This window comes from Zosterops lateralis (genome assembly GCF_965231275.1).
Source record: "Zosterops lateralis genome assembly, chromosome: 1".
In the NCBI taxonomy this organism is placed as follows: Eukaryota; Metazoa; Chordata; class Aves; order Passeriformes; family Zosteropidae; genus Zosterops; species Zosterops lateralis.
This window is the reverse complement of record NC_139762.1, coordinates 17,926,714-17,952,733: the sequence shown is the minus strand read 5'-3', so window position 1 is coordinate 17,952,733 and position 26,020 is coordinate 17,926,714. Positions and strand designations below refer to the sequence as shown.

The following is a 26,020-nucleotide window of genomic DNA, read 5'->3' as shown; positions in this document are numbered from 1 at the left end:
TTGTAGATAATATTTGCGTTCTATCGATGCAGGCACTGAAAAAATTGCCAGTAAGGAAAATACCTCTAAATCACAAGGGGACAATATTAAGTGACTAATATTAATTTGATGAAAAATGCCCATGTGCAAAGTTCTGACATTTCTAAATTACTCCCCTGTGGGATGATCACAAATATCTTCCCTTCCTGTGTCTCACCAGCTGGACATTCTGAAAGTCTGTCCCTTTAAGCTGAGTATACTCAAAGCTGAATGGGGGCTTCCATCTGATACAAACCACGAGAAATGCTTCTGTGTATGAAAGAGAATGTGTGTGAATATGTGGGGAAAAAAAATAGCTAAAAAATAGAGTTATGATCCTCTCTTCCCAGAAGTGGTCATGTCTCATGACAGGTGGAAGGTCATTTGAGTTGCCGTGACCTTCAGGGTAGGGAGCAGCCCTGAGGCAGAGCTCAGACAGACACACAGCTCCTGCTGTACGGCTGTCCAAGTTCTCTGTGCATTTCTTGTTCTCTGCTTATAGTGCCTGTCATCAAAGTGTTCTGAGGAGATTTTACAAATGCTGTAGAGCAAATGACACAGACTGAACAGCTATTTGGTCATGTGAGGTCATAATGTTTGCAACAAAGTAAGAGCTACCAGCACCTCTCTTCTCTATTTGCTTCACTGGAAACTAGAAAGATCTTTTAAAAAAATTCTCTCTGTTGCCTTCATGATTTCTTGTCATCCAAGCATTTCAGTTGGCTTAACTTGAGCTACTCAGCTTTGCTAAGAGGCTACACAGTGTATTTACTGTGGACAGCATGCTACTAAGAAGCAGCAGATATCGTAATTATAAGCTGCAATATTTAACAGCACCCCAGGAAACTTTCTGTCTAGCAGTACTGTTAAATAACATTTATCCCATAATCTCTCATTAAAGGATTATATATATCAAGATTATGTGATATATTTATTTTTTTATGATTTAGGGTTTTTTATTCCTATAAGTTTCTATGGGCTAGATCTTGATCAACATCCCCAAGGATAGTTTATTTCCTTTCTACTCAAATTCCCAAGAAGGCATGGCCCAGCACTGTATTGGGCAGGAGTATTGTAACTCTCTCTAGCTTTTTGTTTTGAGATGGAAGAGAAGAGCTTGACTCATTAGGAGAGAGACTTTTTGAGGTGTGTATGATGCCTGTGGATTGAGTACACATGCAGCAACATGATAACCTGAGTCAGGAGAAAGAATCACCGTTTCAACTGTAGTTATGTGCAGATTTTAGGGACATATGGGAGCTTCACCTCCAAAAAATGCCCAATAGAGACAGGAAATTAGAGAAGATACAACATTTTACCCATGATGATAAAAATAGAACAAGGTTAATACTAACCTGTGTCATCATTGTCGTCATTGTCCCCCCTCCCACCCACACAGCGTAGAGCACACACATGCAGTGTCTGCCATAATCTCCTTTTCTAATTGTGGTTGTATTCCAATAATCCCTTTTCCTCCTTATAGCTGCTTGCATTCTAATACCCAGTGTTTTTTCCCCTCTTCCTCCTATGATAGAGGTCTCATAAAAAAAAAATTAATTGTCTGATGTAAGTAAAAGTACAGCTCTTTGACACAGAAGAGCAAAAAGTTTTCCTCTGTGTGTGCAAGAGCCTGTGTCTATAACATCCTCAGCTGAACTCTGTCTAAGCAGCCACCCTGCCTTGGGAGTTGGTGGAGGGTTTCCATGGTGGTAGGGCTGATTTCTGGGTTCTTTATTTGAAGACCTCTTTAGCTGACCTTTTACATACCCAGGTTCAATTTTTATTTGATCTAAAATAATCACAGTTTTAGTATCTTACATTACTTGATATTTTAAGTAAGTTTTATCTTACAATGCAGATATTTATCTCATAATAAGAATTTATTTCTTGTGAGAGTAGTAGAAAAACTAATTAGAGCAACATGTTAAAGAAAGTGAAAATTAACATTAATGACCCAGGCAAATAAATCCAGTATTGGCTTTCCTGCCAATAAAGAGAGTGATTTCTGAGGTGCAGTTTCTCCCTTCTTCTGCCTACAAGAAGAATATATTCCTTTCTGCATTGGTTTTCTTTACAGTGAATGAGTGTACAGGTCCGTAAAGAAAAAGATCCATGTATAAGAAGCAAAATGTAATTTGAGATAATAAAGAAAAATTGTTTGAAGAATATAAGAATATCATATGTGTAATGTATTTCTCAATTGGTTTGTAACTTGTCAGACAGTTTCAGTGCCCTGAATTCAACAGCATTAAATTAACCAGAATTACAATAATCCATTTGGTTTGATTAAATAAGTCGGTGATGTGCCAAAGTTAAAATGGTACAAACCTTAAAAAGAAAATGTCATTGTAAAAAAAAACTAATTAGAAAAAGTCAGTGTAGAAGGCAGACCAGCATGGCTAATGACAGTAAATGAATTCCTGCTTGGGAATCTGATCCTTATCCAGTAAAGCATTTAATCCCATCATTTAAGCATATGAGTTCTTCCCTCTCTAAGCATGCATATTGTCCCACTTAGGCAAGGGTGAGGTTAAGTGAGTTGCAAGACTGTTGCCATAGAGCTCAGCCTCTGTCAGACCAGAGCCCTTGCTGACCCAATGGGTCAGCAACAAGACCCAATACAACTTTTCTTGCAACAAGAGTTATATATTGAGTGGCATTTCTGTAGGTATTCATGTGGTGCAAGTTCAGTGCAGCTTAGGAGTTTGAAAGATAGTCAGAGAATTATTGTAATTTTTGGGTACAAAGGGATAGAAAATGCTTTTTACTGTAAGGTGCAAGTCTTTTTTTAAATTGCAGCACATAAAAAAATGTAGGGGCATAGAAGAACAGATGAAAAATATACATACACAAAATAATCTGATATCTAGAATTCCATAATTGAAAGGTTTTACTGGTAAATGATGCCTTTGATTTGAATATACTTCAAATGTAGTGCAAAGGAATTACTGCTTTGTGCTGCATTGTTAAAATATCTTACATGGATATTTAGTTTCATATGAAAAGCTACTGGATGATGATACTGTATAAGAATTAAAATTTATTTTACTGTTTTATTGGAAGCACCTACTCCTTTACAGAGGCAAATGGCTCTTCAATCAATGCATATTGTCAGGTGCATTATGGATAGTTTAAGGGCTTAAGTGCCATTTTCATCTTTGCAGACATGTAACTCCTACAGTAGTAGGTGCTCACTAAAGTTACATTTTTGCTTCTTACAGCAGAAAAATTGTAGCTCTGCCTCTGGAACAAGGAGCTGACAGGGTTGATGCAAAAAGGGCTATAATTAGTCTTACACCCACAGCACACCTTGTTTCAGTGGGAGACCTTTCTTTCCACAATGCTTTCATCACATTCCACAATGCCCATGCCTTGTGTATCACATCTCCCTGTGCTAGGAATTAAGTGCTGCTTGGCAAAAAGGGCAGCTTTACCCTTAGTAAGCTTTAATTTGGGGAAATGTCTCTGCTGCCTGTCTTCTGATGCCTTAAATCCGTTTTTTAATGTATGTAGCTTTTGTACCTGAGAAGTGATGTTGTAGTAATCTGCATTGGTGTTGAGTTCCCCATGATGAATATAAGAAACAATTAGTATGCCCCACAAAACATCCTTCACAGCTAATTTATTGCACTGTAATCTACTTCTGTTTCAGTGCAAAGCAATCATGGACATAGGCAAACAAAGAGATGCACTACTATACTTGTGTTTGGACAAGAAGAATTAAATGCAGAAAGCAGTGAAAAATAATTGGCAAAAATTGCTGTGTATGTTGTTTGTATAAATGGTACACTTAAAGACAAATTTGTGGTTTGTCAGTTTAGTGGAATCTCCTTTGGCTACAGATACAAAAAAATACTGGAAATGAAAACCAGGTGGCTACCCCAACATTCCTTAATTTCTTTTTATATTCCCCTTATTTTTTGTAGCTGTGCAATGGTGGATCTGTGACTGATCTTGTGAAAGGATTTCTGAAGAGAGGCGAAAGGATGAATGAACTGATAATTGCTTACATTTTACGTGAAGCTCTGATGGTAAGATAAGCTTTCAATGAAAGGAAATATTCTGTCACAGTCAGTATTCTGCTCATACTTTTTTCTTTAAATGAATGAAGACCATGTCTCCACTAACAAGCTCACTATCTTGTATTATAGCAGTGTTTAAGGAAATCAAGGCAATGTGTAATTAGAATGGTTCTTTTTGAGCAAGCAAGGTAAATACCAGTTAATCTGTTCATTTCACTATTAAGAGAATAAAAATTGATTTCTGACCATTGATCAGTTTTCCTTTTAACTAAAATTCTCCCTTTTAGCAGAAATATTGTCAAAATACTGTTCAGCTTCCTATGTCTGGATCCAAATTATTTTTATAGTAAAATAATCCACATATCTGGCAAATTCAAACCTTGCTACAAGAATTTGGTTTTGTTCATTAAGATCAAGTGTCGTTATTTATCATTTTCTTATAATTGAAATTTTATTTTCTCTGGTGGAATTTAGGTCTTAGTAGTTTTCTTTCAGTTTATGCTCTAAAGGTATTATATGTAGATTTATAGTGATATTTTTCTGCTTTCATCTTAAAATTTCAGTTTGTCATAAAGTGAGGCAATTAAAGAATATTTTTTCCTTGTTATGTGGCAAATGGTTTTGCAGTAAGAATGACATCTCTGTGGTTTTGGATTAAAAAAAAAAAAAAAAGAGTATTTTTCATACTTTTCCACTACCTTGTTCTTTCTGCAAATGTAATAGAGAGGACAGAGCTGTTATTAAAAGCTCATGTTTATGTCTTGCCTTCCAGGGACTTCAGCACTTGCATGAAAACAAAACTATCCACCGTGATATTAAGGGAAATAATATCCTTTTGACCACAGAAGGAGGAGTCAAGCTTGTAGATTTTGGTATGTTATATTTACTTATATATACAGTGTTTTACACCTGAAGTATGTAAAATAGAATAGAGTAAATAAACCAGAAAATATTATGTTAATTTTTTGTTAAGTTTTTAGGTTCTTCATTAAAAATCACTTGGGTAACCAAAGTCACTTTTTTTAACTTGATAGAAATTTTAGTAATTTTGGTACTGCTGTTTCAATAGCATGGCTAAAAACCAGAAATTGTGATATGGTGGTGGTAAGTGCCAAATGCTTTGAGGCACAGAGTAAGTGAAATGGCAAAGCGAGTAAATAGGATTAAAAGTAAGGTTGGTGTTTAGTCTCTCCAAGAACCATACACTGGTTCAGTGAAATTAGGAGCTGATAGGAAAAAGCTTCATGTCTTATATGAGAGCATTTAAAACTTACTAGATATTGTGAAGAATGGGAGAGCTCCACCTCAGATGCATATACTTCCTTCATTTGATTTAAAACAAAACAAGAGATGCTTGAAGGCAGTAGAGGGGGAAATATTATGTAGGTAATCTCCACTTTCTAAAGTCTGGGAGGACAGATTTTGGGAAATCTAAATCTAAGAATTGGCATTAAAAAGGTCAGTTGAAGCCTGTTAGGCCTAAAAGGATTTTGAATCTTTGGTGTCACCACCAAAAGGGAAGAGGTGAGACATGGGTAAGTGGATGCAACCTGTTATTTATCAGCCATATCACAGTCATTTGCCTAAAAAGTTATTGACTCTTGTTTCATATGAGGGTTAAGTATAAAAGTATAAAAACTTGCAGTGCTTGTTGTTATGAACTATTATATTCAGGTAGAACACTTCCTTCTTATGTCAAAAGTAAATTTATTGGTCACTATTTCACAGCATAGCAGACAACTGTAAATATATTTAATTCAGCAAATGGAAAATCTTTGTTTTTCCTTTGCCCTCCTATTTTGTTAATGATACTGATTCAATTGACACATAACAATTGTTTAAACTAATCATGGAATTTTAACTCTCTTTAGTATAGTATCTTCCAGCCAGTGGATTGTATTTATGGAACTCTCATGATTTCACACAGAAATTCCCCACAGCTGTTAGGGTTAGTAATTCTTCTGAAATGTCATGTGTTTCTTTTATATTCCTCAGATAAAATCTTCCATTGAAAAATCTTCATATTTCCTAAATCATCTGCAATATACTTACTAGTATTTTCTGGTGGTCTGGAAGTTTATTGGGAGGCAAAATCCAGTATTTTTGCCCACAGGCTTTTAATTTGTTGTGGAAAAAATTTTAAGTTGCTGAAGGCTGTTAGAGGATCAATGCTTCTGAAAATTAAATCACTTATGCAGATATCAAAACTGAATTCTTTATTCCCTAGTTACTGCAATATACCGATAAGGCTGTAATTGAAAAATAATCTTAAATTCTTGTGGGAAAATTGTGATGCCAAAATACAGGTTAGAACACGTGCAAGAAATAAATCTACACACGTTTTTGTGGGCTCAAAAGTGGCCTGTAATGATCTGTCCCCTCAAAGGAATACACAAATGGTACTTTAACTTAGGTATAGATTGATATTTTCCCTGGCTTCCCTCCATCTCCCCAGGAAGAAAAACAATCTGAAGCCAATAATGAATAGTTTCAGATGAAATAAATTTATAGTCTTCATAAAATCATCATGAAAGATGTACCATTCACCATTCAGGCTACTGCTTAAGGTATTCAGCTGAGATTTGTGGGATTTGTGTCTTCTACTTAAGGGGATTTAATCCCACATTAATCAGATTCCAAGATCATTTTTTAGTCAGGAATGTGAGTTGATGAAAATCTCTCATGTTGGCGTTGATACAAACTGTTGTACATAAACATTTATTGGATCAGGGACTTAAACTCAGCCATCTTTTATTATGCAATCCTCTAAAATTGACAGGCTACAGAGTAAGATAGACAGGGAGGTACAGTGTCCTTTCACCCAGTAAATACTCAGAGGAAGCAAAATTCTTGGTTTAGGCTGAACCAATTATTACATGGGGCCAACAAACAGAAAAAATCCCAACCCAAATAACCACATCACCCTTTCTAGCATGCGCACAGCTTATCTGTGTGTGGAGAGGAGAGCAGAGGCAGGGAACCAAGGACTCCTTCAACCGCTGAACACACATAACCAAGGAAGTGGGCCCTTCCCAAGATAACTTTATCTGTACTATCCTCCTGCATGCTGGATGCTGATGAGATGTTCCTGAAGAAGCCTTTTCTGTCCTCCCGCAATACTGTTTGTGGTGGTTTTCTTCTAAACATAAACTCTATGTCTGAAAGATGGGCTTGTGAAGTGCCTTAGGAAACACAAAACTAGAAAAAGACCTCTTCTCACTCTGCATGTGTTGTGCAATCATTTAACTTGTGTTTCTTTTGTCCTTTTTCTAAAGTACATTTAGGAACATTTTAAGAGTCATAAGTGAAAAAACAGTTAACTTCTAGTGAATTACATCACGTTTGAAAACGGCTTTGTTTTTCTTTCATTGCTTTTGTACTCTTTGAACTCAGTGTATAGTGTTCTGCCATGGTGAGTCCTTCCTTGCACAGCGATACAGACTTTTCAGAAGCTTCATTTTCTGACACAATTTATACACATTGCTTTGTGGTCATTGTATCATAGGTATTTATGTATGTTGGGGCCATAGTTTCTGAACACTTCACAGTCTGTAATGGATAACCTTCACAACTCCCTTATGGAGAAGTAAATTACTTTAATTCCCAGTTAACAGCTGGGTATTTGAAACTTTGAGAGATTAAGTTGCTTGAGGTGACACAGAAAAGGTGGGGAAAAGCTCTTCCAAAATCCAGGCTAACTCTCTTAACTGTTTACCATTCTAGAGGTACTGACAGTTAAAGAGATAGACTTTGAAAGAATACTACAGCCCCACAGCCATACCTCACTCAGATTGCTTTGAAGAGGGAAATTTTTGCTTTCCCTTAAAATTCTGCTGGAGTATTGCCTAATCACCCCAGTAATATTCTTGTGTCTAAGAAACTCCCAATTCCAATATAGATTTATGATTAAATCAAGTCAAATACCTAAAGGATGCCTAGAACAAAGTTGAAGAGAAACTATTTACAAGAGCATGTAGGGACAGGACAACAGGGAATGGCTTCAAACTGAAAAAAAGTAAGTTTAAATTGGATATTAGACAAAAAAATATTTGCAGTGAGGGTGGTGAAGCACTAGAGCAGTTTGCCCAGAGAGGTTGTGGATGCCACATCCCTGGAAGTGTTCAGGGCCAGGTTGGATGGGCCTCTGAGAAACCTGGTCTAGTGAACAATGTCCCTGCCCATGGCAGATGAGTTTGAACTAGATGGTCTTTAAGGTTCCTTGCAACCCAGGCCATTCTGTGATTCTGTAACACCCCACAACAATGCTTCTGGAGTTCTATTACTTATCAAGGAGCTGTCAGATAAAGTTTTAGTTTAAACTGTCCAAGCCACAAAAATTTTGAAATACTGTTATCAGGGATGAATCCTCTGGCCTTGCACCCACCCAGTATTATGATTTAGATCAGCAGAAATAAACAAAATAATTTTTACTTTCTACAGATAATTAGTAGCAGCCAAGGGGATCTACTGTTAGAATGTCCAGTGATCACAGTTTCAGTCTATAAAGTCATTCAACTTCTAAATACATTAATAGTCCATATTTTCTTTGTAAGAGAAGGCTGACTGAAGGCAATTTCACTACCTGAACATTTGTGGGAATTAGCTGCTAAGCTGTACTGATAGAAAAGCTTTGGGGCAGGATGTGCTATCTGAGAATTGCAGCAATTAGGCTCCAAGCAAGGAATGTCCTCTACCACATCATATAGGTGCATTATATTCACATGTAGCTGCTATGTTTTCTGTATAAAATACAGATTTGATAGAAAAATATCCATTTATATTAAATTCTCTGTAGCACTTTAAAGAGAGACTGCTATGTAATCTGTTGTATAAAAAGAACTGGAGGCAAGTAAGGTGTGAATTAAATTCCTGTTTGATAAATATTCCTAATTATATTCACAGTTTCTTTTTACTGTTCTGTGGAGAAAGTCTTTTACATCTGTTTCAGAACTCTGGTTGCACACAGCAGATTGATGTTAAAAAGACAGATTTCAAATGAAATTTTAGCCTCTAAAGATGCAAGAAATCAATGTAATGAAATTTAAAGAAATTAATTTAATGCCAGATACCTTTTGAAAGTCATGTCACAAATTTATCTGCAGCCTTTGCTGCCTAAATATCTTCTAGTGTCTGATCTTTTTCCATCAGTCAAAAAACTTGCCTGAAGTCACTTGAACACATAGCACACCTCATCTTCAGTAAAAATTCATATATTCATCTGCATCTTATAATGTGCAACCAATTTCATGGGATACTGAGGGTGTAACATCTGCTTCTGCTGACAACTACTTGCTTCTTTGAATAGTCCCTCAATTCAGTTTCTTTTCTGAAAGATGCTGCACAGCGCCTTTCATGAATTAATGTCAATCTAAGGTACTGTTCTATAATGTGCTATTTCAAAATGGGAGAAAAGAAGTTTAACTATATTATTGTTGTTGTTGTTGTTGTTATACTTTAACTTTGGTCTGAAAAAGTCTGAGTGACATTTCGTTTTGAACGATTTGAAATTATTTATGAAATCCCCTGCCATTTGAGTGCTTCTGGAACCTCTAAAGCCAGGGCTTTTCATGCTTATATTTTTTTTATCCAAGAGGATCCTAGAGGACACAACTCCCTATTGGCAAACTAGACAAGTTGCTAATGTCTCAGAAGCCATGGAGGAAAGAACCATTTTTCCATTAAAAGCTTTGAAACAGCTATGGTCACATGGCAAAATTATTCCCTTAGCTAAAAAGAGGAGACTGTAATGCTGATGGAAAATTTCTCTTTAGCTGTATTTTTGAGGGTTGACCTTTAGGCTGATAGTCTTTACCAAGAGCACAGGTAGCTCATACTTCTTCAGGACTACTGAAGCCTGCTCTCCTGGACTAGAAATATCTCAGGATGAGCAGCTGTTGCCTTGGAAATGTCCAGAAAGAAATATAAATTATACTCGCCCACTTAAGAAATGCGTATTTTTCCAGCAGCACTGTTTCTTTCTGAAGGCCAAGCCTGACTATGCATCTAGCATACTTTCATACCACATGTAATTAGATTTTTGCTGTTATTACCAGGAAAGGCCATTGGGAAAAAAGTCAGACATCTAGATGGATATTAGAAATATTTGAATACCCATAAGGAAAATAAAATGGGGGCAGACTCATTAAATCTTTAGAATTCAAGCCTATCTCTAGCTTCAAGAGATCCCATGATTCCTCATAGTTTGCCCAGTAATGTAAATGTGGAGAAGGGGGTAATGAAAGGGGTTGACGCTGTCCATTTTCAGTTGCTTCTTAGGCATTTTGCAGATAGTACTTAAAACTCTCCATCAGTAGAGGCTCTGGATAAGCAATACATAGGAAAGATCTGTGTTTTTTAATATGTAAACCAGGTTCCAGTGGAAAATATGGAAAAAAGGTAATGCAATCTCACTGCTGCTGGCAGATGGTGGAAAAATACAAGCTGTGTTGCTGCAGTTAATAGAATAACGTCTTCAAGTGTTCCTTTCACACTGTGGATAAATAGGTTACGTAATTAAAACACGTATTGTAATAATAATGGAATATATAGTGAAGGTAGGGTGATTTTTGTACTTTAAAAACACTTAGTTTGCATTTTTCTGCTTCTGCGTGTTGGATATAAGTCGTGTGTGAATATTTTCTTGACATTTCAAATGCAGTTTCAGATATCTCACTTTGCATATAGTTAGCATAGTTTTATTGTGGACAGTAGCCAGGGTCAGCTAGAGATTTAACCTGAGTACAGCTCATTGGGGAAAAAATGGATTGGGAAAGTGAATATGTATTTGCTCTTTCTAGATGTACTGTTATTTCTTTGTTTAATACTTGAACTATTGCTTCTATGTAGTTTGGAAACTGCAGGTAGACAGAGGTCAGCTTTTGTGTTTGGAATGTAATGTGGTTATTATTTTGCTATGAAGAGAATGATCAATCTTCCTTTAAAACTATTTGAAGTCTTTCAAAGTTAAGATGAAGAGAAATCTTAATACTGGCATCCCTAGATGCCAGTATTAAGATGATGATGATGATGATGATTATGATTATTATTATTCAAAATTGCAATTTGGTGAAATTAGTCAATGGCAAGATACTGTTTTCATAGCGTATTTGTAAGTGTATATACGTATTTCATTGTGTATATGTAAACATTCTATGTTTACTTTGAAATGTATGCATAATTTCATTTGGGCAATACTAAATGCTGGTATTAATTTAATAATTCAATTGAGTCATTAAAATAAATTTATAGGGTTTTTTTTCCCCTAGAAAGAGTAATTCTGCCAACATTCTGTCTTGTGTCTCAGTAGTGGTATACCACTCTTCCTTACAAATTATGGATTGTTAGTAGTGCTTTACCACTACTAGTGATCAATAACAATTGATCAACAGGAGTTAGAATGCACAGGTGTTTCTGTCAAATATTGTTCCATGATATTTATGCCTATTATGGTACAGAAATACAGGTCAAAATGTTTAAAATTCTGTGAATGTGTTAAAGGTTGAGTTTTTGAAGTGTATCTGAGCCAGCAGCTGCTATAATGACAAAGCAAGAGGAGTAAAGTCAGTTACACTGTACGGTATGTCCAAAACAATGGGGACAGTCTCCATGGAATAAGGAGTCTGTGATAAAACTGCATCCTGATAATTCCATCTCATAAATTGTTCACCTCTCCTGGTTTTCTGATGCATGAGGAAGCTTTCAGCTGGTCTTGTGCGGAAAAAAGCATCTCAAATCTCTGGTCAGAGGTTGGGCAGGGAACCACGGCACTGGGTGTCTTCCTTTTACCATGACATTTCACTGTGTCTTGCTGTGACACAGTGCTTTGGCCATTCCTGACATGATCTAAATGTCCACAAATAGCCTTGTTATATGCAGTTTGTTGGCTGATCACAGCTCAGCCTGGCAAGAGTCTGGGCCATGTGGCATTGCAGAGGCCAAGAAGGCTCTCAAGGACTGTGCTCAGATTGCACGTGGCACAGATCAGGCTGCAATGGAGGGAGTCTAGAGCCACCTTGTGCTCAGAGAGCAGGTTGAGAAGTCAGTTGTGGGTGATCCAAGTTTGAATGTTGGGGAATTATCCTCTGTGCCCTTTAATATATATTGTCATTCCCAGCTTTGCATGTCCTGCTGACAATGAAGAGGAATTCAGCATGACCTTGAGTAGTGTTCCAAACTTTTGTAGATTTCTTATTCTGGAGTAGTCAGAATTTCCTAGTGTGTCCTTTGTGCTTGCCCTGCATTAGCTATTAATGCTGTCTGAATCATTCTGCAAAAAATGAACAGTTAATTAAAATAATTTAATTTGAAAGTATTCAAAAATAAAATAATTTTCTTTCTGCCCTTAGCTTACTTTAAGCAATGAGTCATAGCAAAACTTTTATTTGTCTTAGTCATTCTAGCATGCATCCATAATAAAGCTGTCTGCTTCAGTGGTTCGGATCAAACCCAGGCTGTTATTGTGTTGTCATTTCTGCATACCATCTATCATGACATTCACATGTTGGTGCTAAAATGCATCCACTGGGAGACATGGCAAAAACCAATAAAAGTAAAAGACTTTGAAGAAAGCTTTCTTCATGAGCAGCTTGTCAAACTGCTTTGAACCCAATCAAAGTAATAATTCCAAATTTTTCAACCCAGAGTTAGCAGGGATAAGATGGATTGCATTGACTTGAGCTGTGGAGCTTTCTCATTGTTAAATGTTTAATTCTTTGTTGAAGGCTTAGTCATGAAAATTTAGTGGGGGGGGTACGTTTGAATGAAAAGCTTTGTGCTGTCCACTAACAAAAAAACAGAAATCATGTGGCTAAATGCTATATCCAGGATAAGCTGTTCACTTGGTCTTTCAAATATTTTCTTCTATTAATTCACATAAGGATGTCACTGGTGGCTTAAGCATTAAAGAAGCTTGATGCTGAAAGCTGGTGTCAGATGCCTGACACAGGAAGTGAGAAAATAGCCCTTTCTGACCAGCAAAGGCTTCCACTTGGTTTTATCATGGGTCACAAAACAGTCATCTCTTGAGGTTATTAGAAACTCTGGTTTCATCTGTGTATACTAAACTTAAATATTTGAAATATTCTGTTCCATCAGCATAGATGTTGCCAGCATTATCATAACAGATTATCATAATGCAAAAACCATGTCAGAACAATGAGAAAAATCTCCTGTTCTGCCTGTCATATAGGGGGAAAAAATCCTTTTGGGGTGTCAAAGCAGCAGTAAGTTTGAAATTTAACATATAAGGAAGGTGGCATCTGAGGGGGAATTTCCTCACCATCATACTGCACCAGATTGTGTGTTGCTGTACAAGTCCCTGAGGCTCTAGAGAAGAGTGGTTCTCCTATCCAAGTACATCTGGCCAATTGTGCAACAGGACAACAAATGTTCCCATGCATCCCTTTCAGGAAACCAGCTGAAGCCCCGAAGCATGAGATTTGATTAGAGTCATTGGTGGTGTGATGCACTGAACCAGCAGGAGCATGTGGAGGAGAGTCTGTGGTCACCTGCTCCACTGGAGGCCCAGTCTGTAAAATGAAAGGTCTTGGATTTATTAAAGAAAGAAGTTCTATTAAACCCTTTTGTTTTAAAAAAAGATTATATACCACACAAAGGTAGTGAACGTTTGCCTTTTGTTTTTTAGGGCACTGTCTGTCATTTTGTTATCAGTATGTACCTTTTAATGATTCTGTATCACATTTAGGATTTGAATTTTTTTTTCCTTGTATGCTTAAAAAATATCTTTTCTTTATCCTGAAGTCTCATGGTGAGTTTACCATGAAAGCCACTGGACTTTCATTTCTATAACATCCATTTATATTTATATTTATGTTTAATACACCCTGTATTTGATAGTAGAGATTAACTTTTTTATCCTCTTTTACTCCATGGCTCTTGGTTTTGTAGTAAATGATTTTTCATCTCCCAGGCAATTTATATATGTGGTCTTCTTGGATACTAAGTTTTTGATCTTTCTGGGCCTTTTGGTTATCTTTTGGATATGTCTATTTCAGTTAAAAAATTGCATCTAAAGTATGTGTGTTCCTGAGGGTTTAAGAAACACTAGTTTTCAGCACTAAAAAATTATGTACATCAAAATAATACAGAAAGATGGAGAATGTAAATAAAGGACATGGAAAAGGTGGAGACACTGAATCTCTTCTTTGCCACTTTGTCTTAACTTGTAATCCCTGAGACCAGTAGGCAAGTCTGGAGCAAGGCAAACGTACCTTCAGTAAAGGGGGGTCAGGTTAAGAGAGCATTTAAAAGGATTGGATGGACACAAGTCTGTGAGGCCTGTTGGGCAGTCACACCCAAGAGTGCTGAGGGAACTGGCTGATGTCATTGCAAGATCACTGCCAATAATCTTTGAAACGTCTTGGAGATTGGAGGAGATTCCTGAAGCAATGAAGAATATTATTTCCATTCCAATCTCCAAGAAAGGCAAGAAGTAGGTTTCAGAGAACTGCAGTCTGGTCAGACCCACATATGATCTCCATCACAGGCGATGGAGCCAATAAACCTGGAAATAATTTCTAAACATATGACAGACAAGAAGGTGATTGGAAGGAGGTAGCATGGATTTATGAAAAGCAAGTCATGCTTCCTCATAACATAACACCTTTCAACATAAAATGCTGCTGAAAATTCTAATATTTTTGACTCATAATTTCAACTTTGTTTCCTATTTCTTTGTTTCCATCTTATTGGTCAGAACCTGATTTTTGGTTCTCAGCTTAATTGGAGCCCTTATCACAAAACAGTTCTCAAGCATGCTTTTCTCACAACAGCTCATGCAAGAAAACGGTATAGCCTCTGTGCTCTTTTTATTTAGAAGTTTACTTTTGGGGTCAGTTTATAATCCATAAGGAATTTTGAATGTTGACATTGTTTCAAAAAGGTTCTGAAACATCATCTTGTAAGGTCATCATACCAACACTTGTGTCCTTAGGGTCTGTTAATAACATTTTCTATTAAATTTCTTTATGTTTTCTATTCATGATAAGTAATTAAACTTAAATTAAAACTAATTTAATCAAAATTAAATTAAGTGGGGATGCCAATATATGTGGTTGCATGTAGTTACATACCTAGTGTGTTGTGATGTTTGTCATTTGGACTACCAGAATTGCCTTGGTTTAATACTGTTCTTTCCCTGTTGTCTTTTGTCATTTTGTAGTATGAAGGAATTGCATGATTGAGGTTTTTCTTAGCATTTTGTATGCATTTCAGCTGCCCTGTCTGAAATATTCAGAATAGTTATGTATCATTACACCAATACAACCTGAAATAAGAAAACAAAGAAATCAGTATCAAGGGTATCAGCAATTACAAAGGAATTGAATTATAACTCCACCACTGTTGTGAGGGAAGTAGCTATTTCCCTGTCTGCTTCCTGACAGGAATAGTAGCTTCTTCTCAAAGCGTAGCTTAAGGTGCTGAAGGAAAACCTGGGACCATTAGGACCTGTTGCCTCCAGCTCTACTAAAAAAGGTGGAGTTGAGTGATTTATAAAAGACTGACTCCACACTTTTGGGCAAAGAGATGAGAAAGGAGAGACCACTTTTTGCAACATACAATGTGGAACACATATGGCAAAACATACAAAACATACCTGCCAGGGAGCTTAAGGGGAATGCAGTGTGAAACACTATTGCTGTTTTACGTCTGTTTCCCTAGGAGATTAAAAAAAGACTGGGAAATAATTCAGAGCGTTTTGGCCTGTTTAGATCTGCATGGTTAACAGTGTGAGCCGTGTTTGGTCCAGACACTACCTTGAGGAATGATGGAGTTACACGTTCTTAATCTGCAGGAGGTGACAATGAAGGTGCTTTGGTAGTGAAGTGTACACTGAAAGCACAAATATAGAAGGAAGAAATAGCTAAAGGAGTGTAAGCCCTTGGGGATAAGGTCAAGGTCGTTATGTGTGAATCCAGTCACCCTGCTGTGTGTCACATGTGAGATTAGTACAATTTGCTAGGGCTTGCCATTCCCTCACTAGCATCAACCACTAAAATCAGCATTCTTCTGTCACAGGACATCATCATAAAGGGATGTTGTACAGCCTCCCAGTTTAGATCAGAATGTTGTCAGCTCAGATTGGGCACTATGAGACAAGTCTTTCCTAATAACAGGGAACTAATTTCTGCCCTGTTTTTCTTATATTGAGTGCTAAGGTCACAAGTAGATGGCTTTACTTGCAAGGTTATTTCAATATGCCTGTTTTCAGAATGAAAACCTTGAATAATATTCATAGTGTAAGTGTCCTGACTTTCAGTTATTATTAGTAAAATGATGCCTGAAAAAATAAGAAGAAATGCAGCTATAAGCACAATATTTTCTTTCTGGTATGCTTTGGTACTATTAATGCACATATATATAAAGCTCTTAACTAACTCTTAACTTTCATAAGAAAAATAATTAAATTGTAATAAAATACCATTTTATGACATATTTTAAATTTTCTCAGGATAATATTTGGCTCATTTTGCAACAAAGCAGTAGTAAATGGAGAGGGGAGGAGCAAGATGGTTTTGCTTGAAAATATGCAAGTTAAAAAAAAGTGGCCAGCTATATGCTTGACTGGTTACTGAAATGCTGGAAGAAATGTTACTAAGTGTGGAATTACATCATCTTTCCTCTATACACAGAAAAAGCCCACGGAAATATCATTTGTCATAAGACCTACGCTGCATAATCTAAAATGCCACTTTAATGCTGAGAGCAAAAGGATTAAAACAAACAAACAAACAAAAGGCACACAAAACCCCCAAGAGCCTAAAGAAAGTGGTGAACAATTCAAATTAAATCAGTTTTTTACTGAAATAAAAGAAGGGGGAGGAGGAAAAAATCTGCAGTTCACTTAATAATTACAGTTTGAAGAGGGAAAAAACCCAATAGTGCATAGACGGGAAAGATTGAACACATTATTGTATCTTTTATATTTTGTTCCTTATCTCTACAGAAAGTTATGATGTTTTATAAAATCTGACACTGGAATCATAAAAATATAGTCAGTGCCTTTCTTTCCCTGCAGATCTGAATCTCATTTCCTTGTCCAAGGCTGCAAAAAGAGCTTTGCACAGGGGACTCCCACAACACAGAGGAAGGGAGACTAGCCTCAGCTCCCTTTGAAATCAAGGATCTCACATAATAATGTCTTTTGGCATCCCTGCAGTGGTTTCAGAGCTGAGGTGATGTGTGCTTACTAAATTACATGTTTTTCTGAGAGCTCAGAACAGCCACAGACTCTGTGAGCCGGAAGCTGGACCTCAGACAACTCCTTGAGATGGCAAAAACAAAGCCCTTGCTTTGCTGAGTTGAAGGAGGATTTGTGGACTTTGTGCTAAGTCTCACATTGTCCTGCTTTCCATGATGCATAACACTTTTTCTTGGACTTTCTGCAGACATAAAGAGAGAAAAAGATCGAGCTTTCTCAAGGCTGGTTTAGACTAGAGAGAGGCAGCCACAGTGGTTGCATTTTTCTCAAAGGAGCAGGCAGGGTATTCCTTGCAGTCTTTATTTTCAGATGTTGCATAGATTTCTGTGAGAGCCAAATTCAGATATTTAATGAATCAGAGCTGAAAAGGTAACTTTAGAGGGGAAAAGCTCTCTACGCTTTCTTACCTACACTGAAAAAACCCCAAAACAATCAAATGCTATCCGGACAGAGGTTTAGTTAATACTCCCATTGGATAGTTAATGTGAATTGCTCTTGTTATAAACTGTCTGCAGGCTTTTCAGGCAGAGAAGGTCAAGCATTTTCAGACCAGACAGTACAGAGTTGAAACTGGACAGTGGTGCTCACTGAAGCTTCATATGTTTCAGAACAATGAAATGGAACTCACAGAGTGAAACGAAGTTTTACATTTTAAAGAAAAAGCAGATATATGTATGAAGGCAAAGTTAGTGAGCTCCAGTGACAGTCAGACTGAGGCTGGAGCATATGTAGAGCACAGGAAGGACCTTTCTGGCCATCCATGGCATCAGCTCTTCAGAATATGCCTCTGGTGGACCTCAGTGTTGGCTATTACTCAAATCCATAACAGTTTAGGATTTGCTAGCTGAAGGGCTGTTTTTCTCCATGTGTGGACTTCACTGTTATTTGTGACTCATAAATCCATAATAGTTTAAGGCATGCTGGCTGAGGGGCTGTTTTTTCCATGTGTTGTACTGTCCCCTTGGCATTCACTTAGACATAAGTACACCCTTGTTTTTTAAGGAAGGAAATTGGTGGCAGGCTGCTCAGAATTGTGCTGTAGCCCACTTGAATTTCTAATATTTCAGTGTCTTTTAACTCAAAACTGTAAGGAATCTTTGATCTTCAGAGTTCACTTTCCAACCCTTGGCCTGAAATAGTTAATTCCGTAAACTACAGCTCAGATTGCAAAGCTGATTTACAGGATTGCTGCTTTGAGAATGTGCTTTGAGCATGGAGAGACTTCTGCTTTTGTAAGAATTTTTGAGGTCTCACTGTTTTGTTGTTTCTTTTTTATGGCAGAGCAGTTAACAGACAAGAATAGGTATTGTTTATAGTGTTAACATGAAATATATATATATATGTGCATACATATATATGTGTGTATATATATATATATATATAATGAAAGAGAGGGTTAGTGTCAGTACTGAGCATTAGAAGCTGTGGAGGAAACTTTTCCACCCTCTCTAAGGTGTTTTACTGTTCTTTTGAAACAGGATATAGAAAACCTTTAATTAACCAGTCAAAATATATGGAGTCAGATTACTAATCAAATGCTCATTTGAGACTAAGTCCTGGTCCTGCTGAAGCCACTGGAAACAAGGATGTGGAGAACCTTTCAGGACTGGGACTTTCTTTCCAGACAACTGGAAAGATGTATCTGAGATTGACCTGCGCAGGAAGCTGTAGCATGACAAGATGAGGATGTCACCCTTCAGAAGGGCTGTCCTGGATGGAAACAGCCACTGCTCTGATGATAGCTTCCCCTCGTTCTTCCAGGTGTGTCTGCTCAGCTGACCAGCACTCGTCTCCGTCGGAACACCTCCGTGGGCACCCCGTTCTGGATGGCTCCAGAGGTCTGGTTTCAAAACATTTTGTCACTGGTACTCGAGCTGCTCTATTCTGCATTTCTGCTCTTTGCCTTTCTTCCTGGTCCTTTCACCAAATGGAACAGCATTATCCTTTAAAGAGTGTTTTAAACCTTTCTGTCTTACATCTTTGCAAGAATTAAGTTAAAATGAGGTTTATTTTTGAAATTAAAATATTAGAGACAGGGAGCAAGACACTGAAATGCTTATAAAATACTGAAGAATATAGAATATATGAAATCAACTATTGATACTTTCCAGCCTTTCAAGCTCTGAAGCTATAGATATCTCCCCATGGATGGAAGGAGTCCAGATTGGTACTATGTTATAGCTTCTATTTTTTGACTTCTACACCTGGAAAATTTTTAATACTATATATCCATACTTGCTGCAGCAAGAAATGAAAAATGTTATTATGGATGAAGAAGAGGCACTATGATTCTGTGGAGGTTTTTCCAGACTGAAATTGAAGCATATAAAGATACATTTTAAGCTGAGACAGGAAAAATATTTCTTTATAAATAAGCTTATTTACTTAGAGTATTTGTGTGCACACAAATACATGCAAGTACATCTGTTTATAGCACATGAAACTACTCTGTTTATACATACTTATTTTTAGCAACACACTCTGTTAATACACATAGGTCTTGCCATATAACTAATGGCATACATGTTGGTTTAGGTCTGCAGCTCATGGGATGTCAAATTCTAGATTCATCCAGCATTATGGGTGAGCTGAAATGTATATAAAGGTAAATACTTGGCTGTGATCTAATGAACTTTGTCCAGATCCACTTGATCTGAATTGACTGATTTTGTCAAATAAGGACTCAGTAAGAGATAGTGAATTCAGTTTCTGCTTTCCTGATGGTTTCACTTCAGAGAGAAAGCAGTATAGTTACAATAATTACTTGGGAATAATCCATATGAAGAGTTGTAGGATTGCTGAGTTTTCTTCTGCTTCCTCTGTTGTGGGATGCAGTTTATCATCTTCAACTGAAAAAGCCGTGGATTGGTACCCTTTCTTCAAATCAGAGAACATCTAGTCAGAGACTGTGGTGTTCATGGATACCTCCTTTCTCTAGTTTAAACATTGAGGGGTTTTTTAGCCATTGGATGGATTCTTGAGCTTTCTAAATGTGTGCATATCTGTTTATTTCACTGAATATTCTGTAAGAGATTCCTCCAACTGTACATGTGCTCTTAAATGTGGACATTTAACTATCCCAATTTTTTATTCCGACAGGTGATTGCCTGTGAGCAGCAGCTAGATAGCTCCTATGATGCTAGATGTGATGCATGGTCACTGGGTATTACTGCTATAGAGTTGGGAGATGGAGATCCACCCCTTGCTGATTTGCACCCCATGAGGGCACTCTTCAAAATACCAAGGTAATATTTTGATGTGTTTCTTTGTTGATGGGTTAGAATGAACCTTTACCTAAATGGTTGCTTTCTTCAAACTTAGACCATATAAGTTTGTGGATTTTCTTTATATTATTTATACTAGGAGATGGATTGAAAATACTTTGCCTAGCTGTATTTTCTGCAAGCTCTACTTTAACCATGTTTGCACATTGAGTTCAGAGCTGACTGTAGCTACATTTAAGAAAAAATCATAGGGCCTTCTCCTGAGTGAGCTGCTGCCACATGAACGCAGGACTTACTTGAGTCTCGTATATTGTGTTACAAAGAATGACATATGATAGGAATACGGACTCTGAATCCACCACAGTGGTGAACAGGTCCCATATATTCAGGCTTCAGCTTTTCATTAGCTTGTGCTGCTTCTGGCAGTTCTACTGTTGGTGTCCTTGGGCAGTGCAAATAGCAACTTCTTTTGTGTGTTTTGCTTTGAAGCTGAAAATATAAGTACCCAAAGTGCCACTTATGGCATTTCAAAGAACATCAATCTCCAAGTCTGCAGGTAATGATCATACAGTAATAGTTTGTGGATTTAACCCTAAGAACAGGAGCAGTACCACAACAGCTGAGCACACATAGTATATATAAGTTCTTAGAGTCCTTTTCAGCCAAGACACCCAAGTTAGTTTAAATTACCTTTAGGTTTAAGAAATCTTGGATGACGTGGCACGGAAGCAGAGTATGAATGCTCTTCCTACCTTTGCTTGCTATGGAAAAAGCAGTTGCAAGCTATTGTGGTCAGTCACTTCAACTAGGACTTGAAAAAGGCTTCTGGCATATAGTCTTACAAGTACTAGGCACCTTCCTGCCCTGGAGCAAATATAAGATCAGTACCCTTTCATTCCGTTAAGTAAAACCTGAGAGTGATAGAGTAAACATTAAGCAGCCCCTAAAGAAAAGCAGTTATGTTTGATTGAAAAGAGACAGCAGGTCACCTCGTCCATTGGCTGGTCATTCCTTTTGTCTTCACGACCCTACTCAGTGAAAATGGCATCTCTGAGTGGAAGAAAACTGTCAGGACCATTTCATCTAAATTAACGCTGAGAGTAAACAGCTCTAACAATAGAAAAGAAAGCAGTACATTCATTTAGAGTAGATCTGCATTTAGACCTTCACTTCTGATTATCTTCTGATGAATGAGGAATAATTAATAAAGAACCAATTCCTTTGGACCCTTTATTCAGCAAGTTGATTAATTCAGTCCTTCTGAGAAAACTTAAAATATAATTTATTTTTAAAATTTCTCCAAGAAAGTATATTGTTTCAGGCTTGAAAAAAGAACTTGTCATTACAAGTGAATAGTGATTAATGGGTTGTTAGTTTAATTTCCTTTTATTGATTTGATTGAAAAAATCACAGTGATTCTTAGCTACATTTGGTAGATCATCTCGATGCTATTTCTCCTTATTAGTTATGTAAAGTAGGAGAACCAATGAGGCATTGCGTCATCTAGCCATGCTCCTTTTACCAGTGGAAATCAATATCTTTTTTCGGTGGCCTTCTAAAACTCATTACTCAGCCTGCTTTCACACATTGTTTTTGTCAAGTGAGGAGCTTATTAACTTATCACCACGTTGACCTTTGCAGGAATCCTCCTCCAACGCTACAGCAGCCTGAACTGTGGTCACCTGAATTCAATGACTTCATTAACAAGTGAGTAACAACTGAGACCACCCTGATTGATAATGGAATGTGTAAATGTCATATGTAAAATATATTTTGTGGAAATCTGTTGCAACTAATACTCTTCCTTAAAAGGCTAGTTTGTAAATCCAGTTTGACTTCCAAGTGAGGCTCTGTATTTAAAACATTTCAACACCCTTGACATTTTTTAAGTTAAAGAATATTTAGTTTTAAAATGCAATAATTTAACTTTTTAGACTCATCAATTCTGTTGTCATATCAGTTTGTGTTTTTTTAATTAAGATGGATGTATTTATTATGTAGGCATGAATGAATGAACTCCAGACAAGAATTTCAAAACTTAACTGTGAACCCTCAATGATCATACTTTTTTCTGCCAGCACAGGTGCTTGACTAAAGATTATGAGAAGCGTCCAACAGTATCTACTCTTCTGCAGCATGATTTTATTAAGCAAATTGAAGGAAAAGAAAGCGTGCTACAAAGGCAACTCATGGAATTTATCGATGTTCATCAACAAATGGGAGTCACTGAAAAGGCAAGGTAAAAGTACCTAAAAAGTAGACTAGTTCATCAGTCTTGATACTTCCACTGTTTCAGAATGACTAGCACCCAGAGAAAGATTCAAGCCTTATAACTTTAGCTGGCAAAAAAAATAGAATGCTTGATATTTGGGGTCCCCTGTATAACCAATGAAAGGTTATCATTGGTTATCAAAGGTTATCAATGAAAGGTTATGAAAGAGACATCATGATTCACATGCAGGATGAAAGAATCTTTAGAAGTGTCTCCCCTTTCTTCTGTGACTCAAGATACAGTCTTAGATCCCAGATTTTAGACAGCTAAGGTTAGGGGAAATTAATGTTTTGCATTTTCTTACATTTGCATGGTCAGCTAATGTTTAGTTTGAGCAAGTATGCTAAAAATAGCTAGTCAGATTCCTGCCGGAATTGGATGTTTCTGACTGGAGTAAGTGATAGTCCTAACAGACCACATTTTGCAAACTTCAGATTTATATTTTCTTGAATAGATACTTTCTTCTACTATTATCTAAGTGATATCATTTCTGAAAAAATCACTTAACACCTGATGGCTTTTATTTAAAATACTTGAAAATGTCTTGGCTCAGTTTTACAATTGAAAAATTTTCATACAGTACACTCATGTATCAGGTGTGAAATGTTGTAGATAAATATTGAAGTACTACTGATGTGACTGCTCCTGCTTCAAGGAAAAGCATAATGCTTTTATAATGCTTTTTTTTTTTCTTTTTTTGATGGAATGTGAAATTTAAAAGACATTTTGGCATTATCATATATTTGAAAAAAGCTTATTAATATCTGCCAGGTTTCCTTTCACACATTTATAGTAACAATATATACAGCAGTCTTCTGTTCTAGTTCTGGAGAATTTTCTATTTACTCTGTGTTTGAAGATAATAGTAAAAATATATTTCTAAATAATTATGATGTTGAAGTTTTTTCAACTTTAACTGGATATATGAGGGGTAGTCCTTTCTCTTTTATGACATCTCAGTATGAAACTATGCATTTGGCTTAAATTTAAGCTTCAGCCTGGATTTATATGCTCTGTATATTGCAGAAGTGACATTTGCTTAATCCAGAAAGATTCTTGAATTCAAATAAGCTTATCAGATGTCTGTCCTGAGCACTAAACCAGCAACATAATCCACACTTTAAATAGCATATAAAACACAGGGAAATGATGTATGGTAAAATAAGTCCAAACCATTAGGTTATATGAATTGAAATCTTGTTAATATTTGTGATATCAGTTCTTCTAAAGCCTAAATAATTTTGAAAAAAAAAAAAAAATCAAGCTTCCAGTCAGGATATTGTGACTTCCTGTATATTCCAGTATTAGATATTGTGACTTTTTTTACCCATTTTTTACCCAGAGAACTCACTTTTGTTTTCATGTTCCTTTTATTCCAAATCTTTTTTTTTTTTTTAATGTAAACACTGCCTAAAGCAAACCACATAAACTTTTTTTTGTTTTCTATACAATACAAACATAAAAGAAGTGGCCCGATTTGCATGTGCATAGAGCAGTCAAGTGGCTCAAGAACAGGATGATCTACTGGTATTTTCTCTGTCCTGTTTAGACTGTGTTTTATAAGCTGATGGCTCTTCGTGAGAACTAGAATTTAAGGGAATATATTACTATCTGATGAAGTTACCTATGCTTTTATAGTTGATCAATTATAACTTTTATGTTACATTTCCCAAAGGAAAACAGAATTTTATATTTCAAAATAGTAATAATAGTAGTAGGAATAATTTCTTATCCAAATCTGTGTAAAAATTGTACTTTTTAATTCAGAGTGTAATTTAAATGCTATGGTTAAACTGAGCATAGCCCATGTTTCAATTTAGGAATTTGAAACAGAAACAAGTGGTATTTCCAACCTAAATGATTTTGTGATTGTGTAATTTTGTGAAATACGCTGTAAGATTGACTACAGAACAGCATTTGTGGTTTTTTTCTGCTGTGAAGGATAAGAGATTATACAAAGATCTTCAAATTCAGTAGTCATGCTTTTTAAAAAGTCTTTTACTACTAATCATATGTATCTTCTGACCTTTAATCTGCACAAAGCAAATGGTATTAAAAGCAGTGTCTGTACAGAAGTACCATGTAAATCTGATTTAAAGTCAAGACCTAGGCTGTATAGTGACAAGCCCCTGGAAGAGCTGCTCTTTTCTTGTTCATGCTATTCTGGCACTGTTTTTACACTGATGTGTTACAGTCCTACTGTGAAATTTCTGAACTTTCACTAGTTGCTGGCAACTTGCCTTGTAAAACTTCTTCCTGATCTTGAGCTCACACTCTTTCAATCCCTAATTTGAGGCATAACTCTCTTCCTTCTTGACAATGGGAGTGACAGTGGGAGACAGGTAGTTTAAGGGATTAAAGATTTTTTTTTCCACTTAGAGACGAAATCCTGCTACCTGTATTGTGTTGTATAAATGGGCATTGGAATATAAAGTCAATAAATTTGGTAATGTTGAGTTAAAGCTGAAAGATAGAAATCTGGTTATTTTCTCTGTATGTGTTTACTCTCCTCATCAAATTTACTTCATTAATTGCAGTTTTGTATTTCAAAAGAAAAAAAAATTAATAACCGAGGTCCAGTCACTAGGTTTTATTGTGTGCACTGTTTCTGTTTTCACTCAAAATCAAGTCACCTTCTTAGCCCATTGGGCTGAGCTGTAATTTGGTTCTGACTGCTTTCTTCAGCAGCAGTCTGTTGATGTGCTTGTGATCTTACCTTGCTGTTTGCTGAATGTGCAGTTGATACAGTTCAAAATGAAAAGCTTGCAGTGTTTCATCACATTCTCAGGGGGTTTTGCAGAGGTCCTTACCCCCATATCCTATCTTTGTGCACTGTGTGTGCTCAGGAGGGATGTGTAATCTCTACACACAGAGTGGAGCCACCCTGAAGTCTCTCCCATTGGCAGCATTGTTCCTGAGGTTTTCATTTTCATTTCCTAACACTGAGGAGTCACCGAGTCACAAGGGCCCTCAGAACTTTCCCAGTGTTGTTATTCTAATGAAGAGGAACCAAGGTTTAGGTTCGTCATTTTACTGCATCCTCTCAAGAGATGGAAACAAGAGAAACAACAAGAGGAAGAGAGCCCATGAACCACCTGACTAACCAGAAAGATCTCAATTAACCTTGATAAAACTGTGGCTATATGCCACAGCCTGGCTCCAGATTTAATTGAAATTATAGAAGATAACAGTGGTTTTTCAGTAACCTTTGAGCAGTGTTCTAACACTACAATATCTTGTGCTACTCAAGACTCAAAAAAGCATG

The 26,020-nt window shown here is 36.7% G+C and overlaps 2 protein-coding genes across 2 annotated transcripts in view; both read left to right on the top strand.

Moving 5' to 3' along the window:
• Nucleotides 1-20,508, top strand: part of LOC310916224 (myosin-IIIa-like) — a gene marked incomplete at both ends in the record, with an annotated part of 39,372 nt that extends 18,864 nt beyond the window's left edge. Inside the window, 4 exons of the mRNA XM_083873600.1 lie at nt 3,945-4,049; nt 4,813-4,912; nt 19,021-19,097; nt 20,359-20,508. Coding sequence (XP_083729726.1) covers nt 3,945-4,049; nt 4,813-4,912; nt 19,021-19,097; nt 20,359-20,508 — 432 coding nt within the window. The remainder of the gene's footprint in view (nt 1-3,944; nt 4,050-4,812; nt 4,913-19,020; nt 19,098-20,358) is intronic.
• A 4,566-nt stretch (nt 20,509-25,074) lies between these two features.
• Nucleotides 25,075-26,020, top strand: part of LOC310917751 (myosin-IIIa-like) — a gene marked incomplete at its 5' end in the record, with an annotated part of 61,731 nt that continues 60,785 nt past the window's right edge. The window contains 1 exon segment of the mRNA XM_083876261.1: nt 25,075-25,097. Within this exon segment, the coding sequence (XP_083732387.1) occupies nt 25,075-25,097 (23 nt within the window).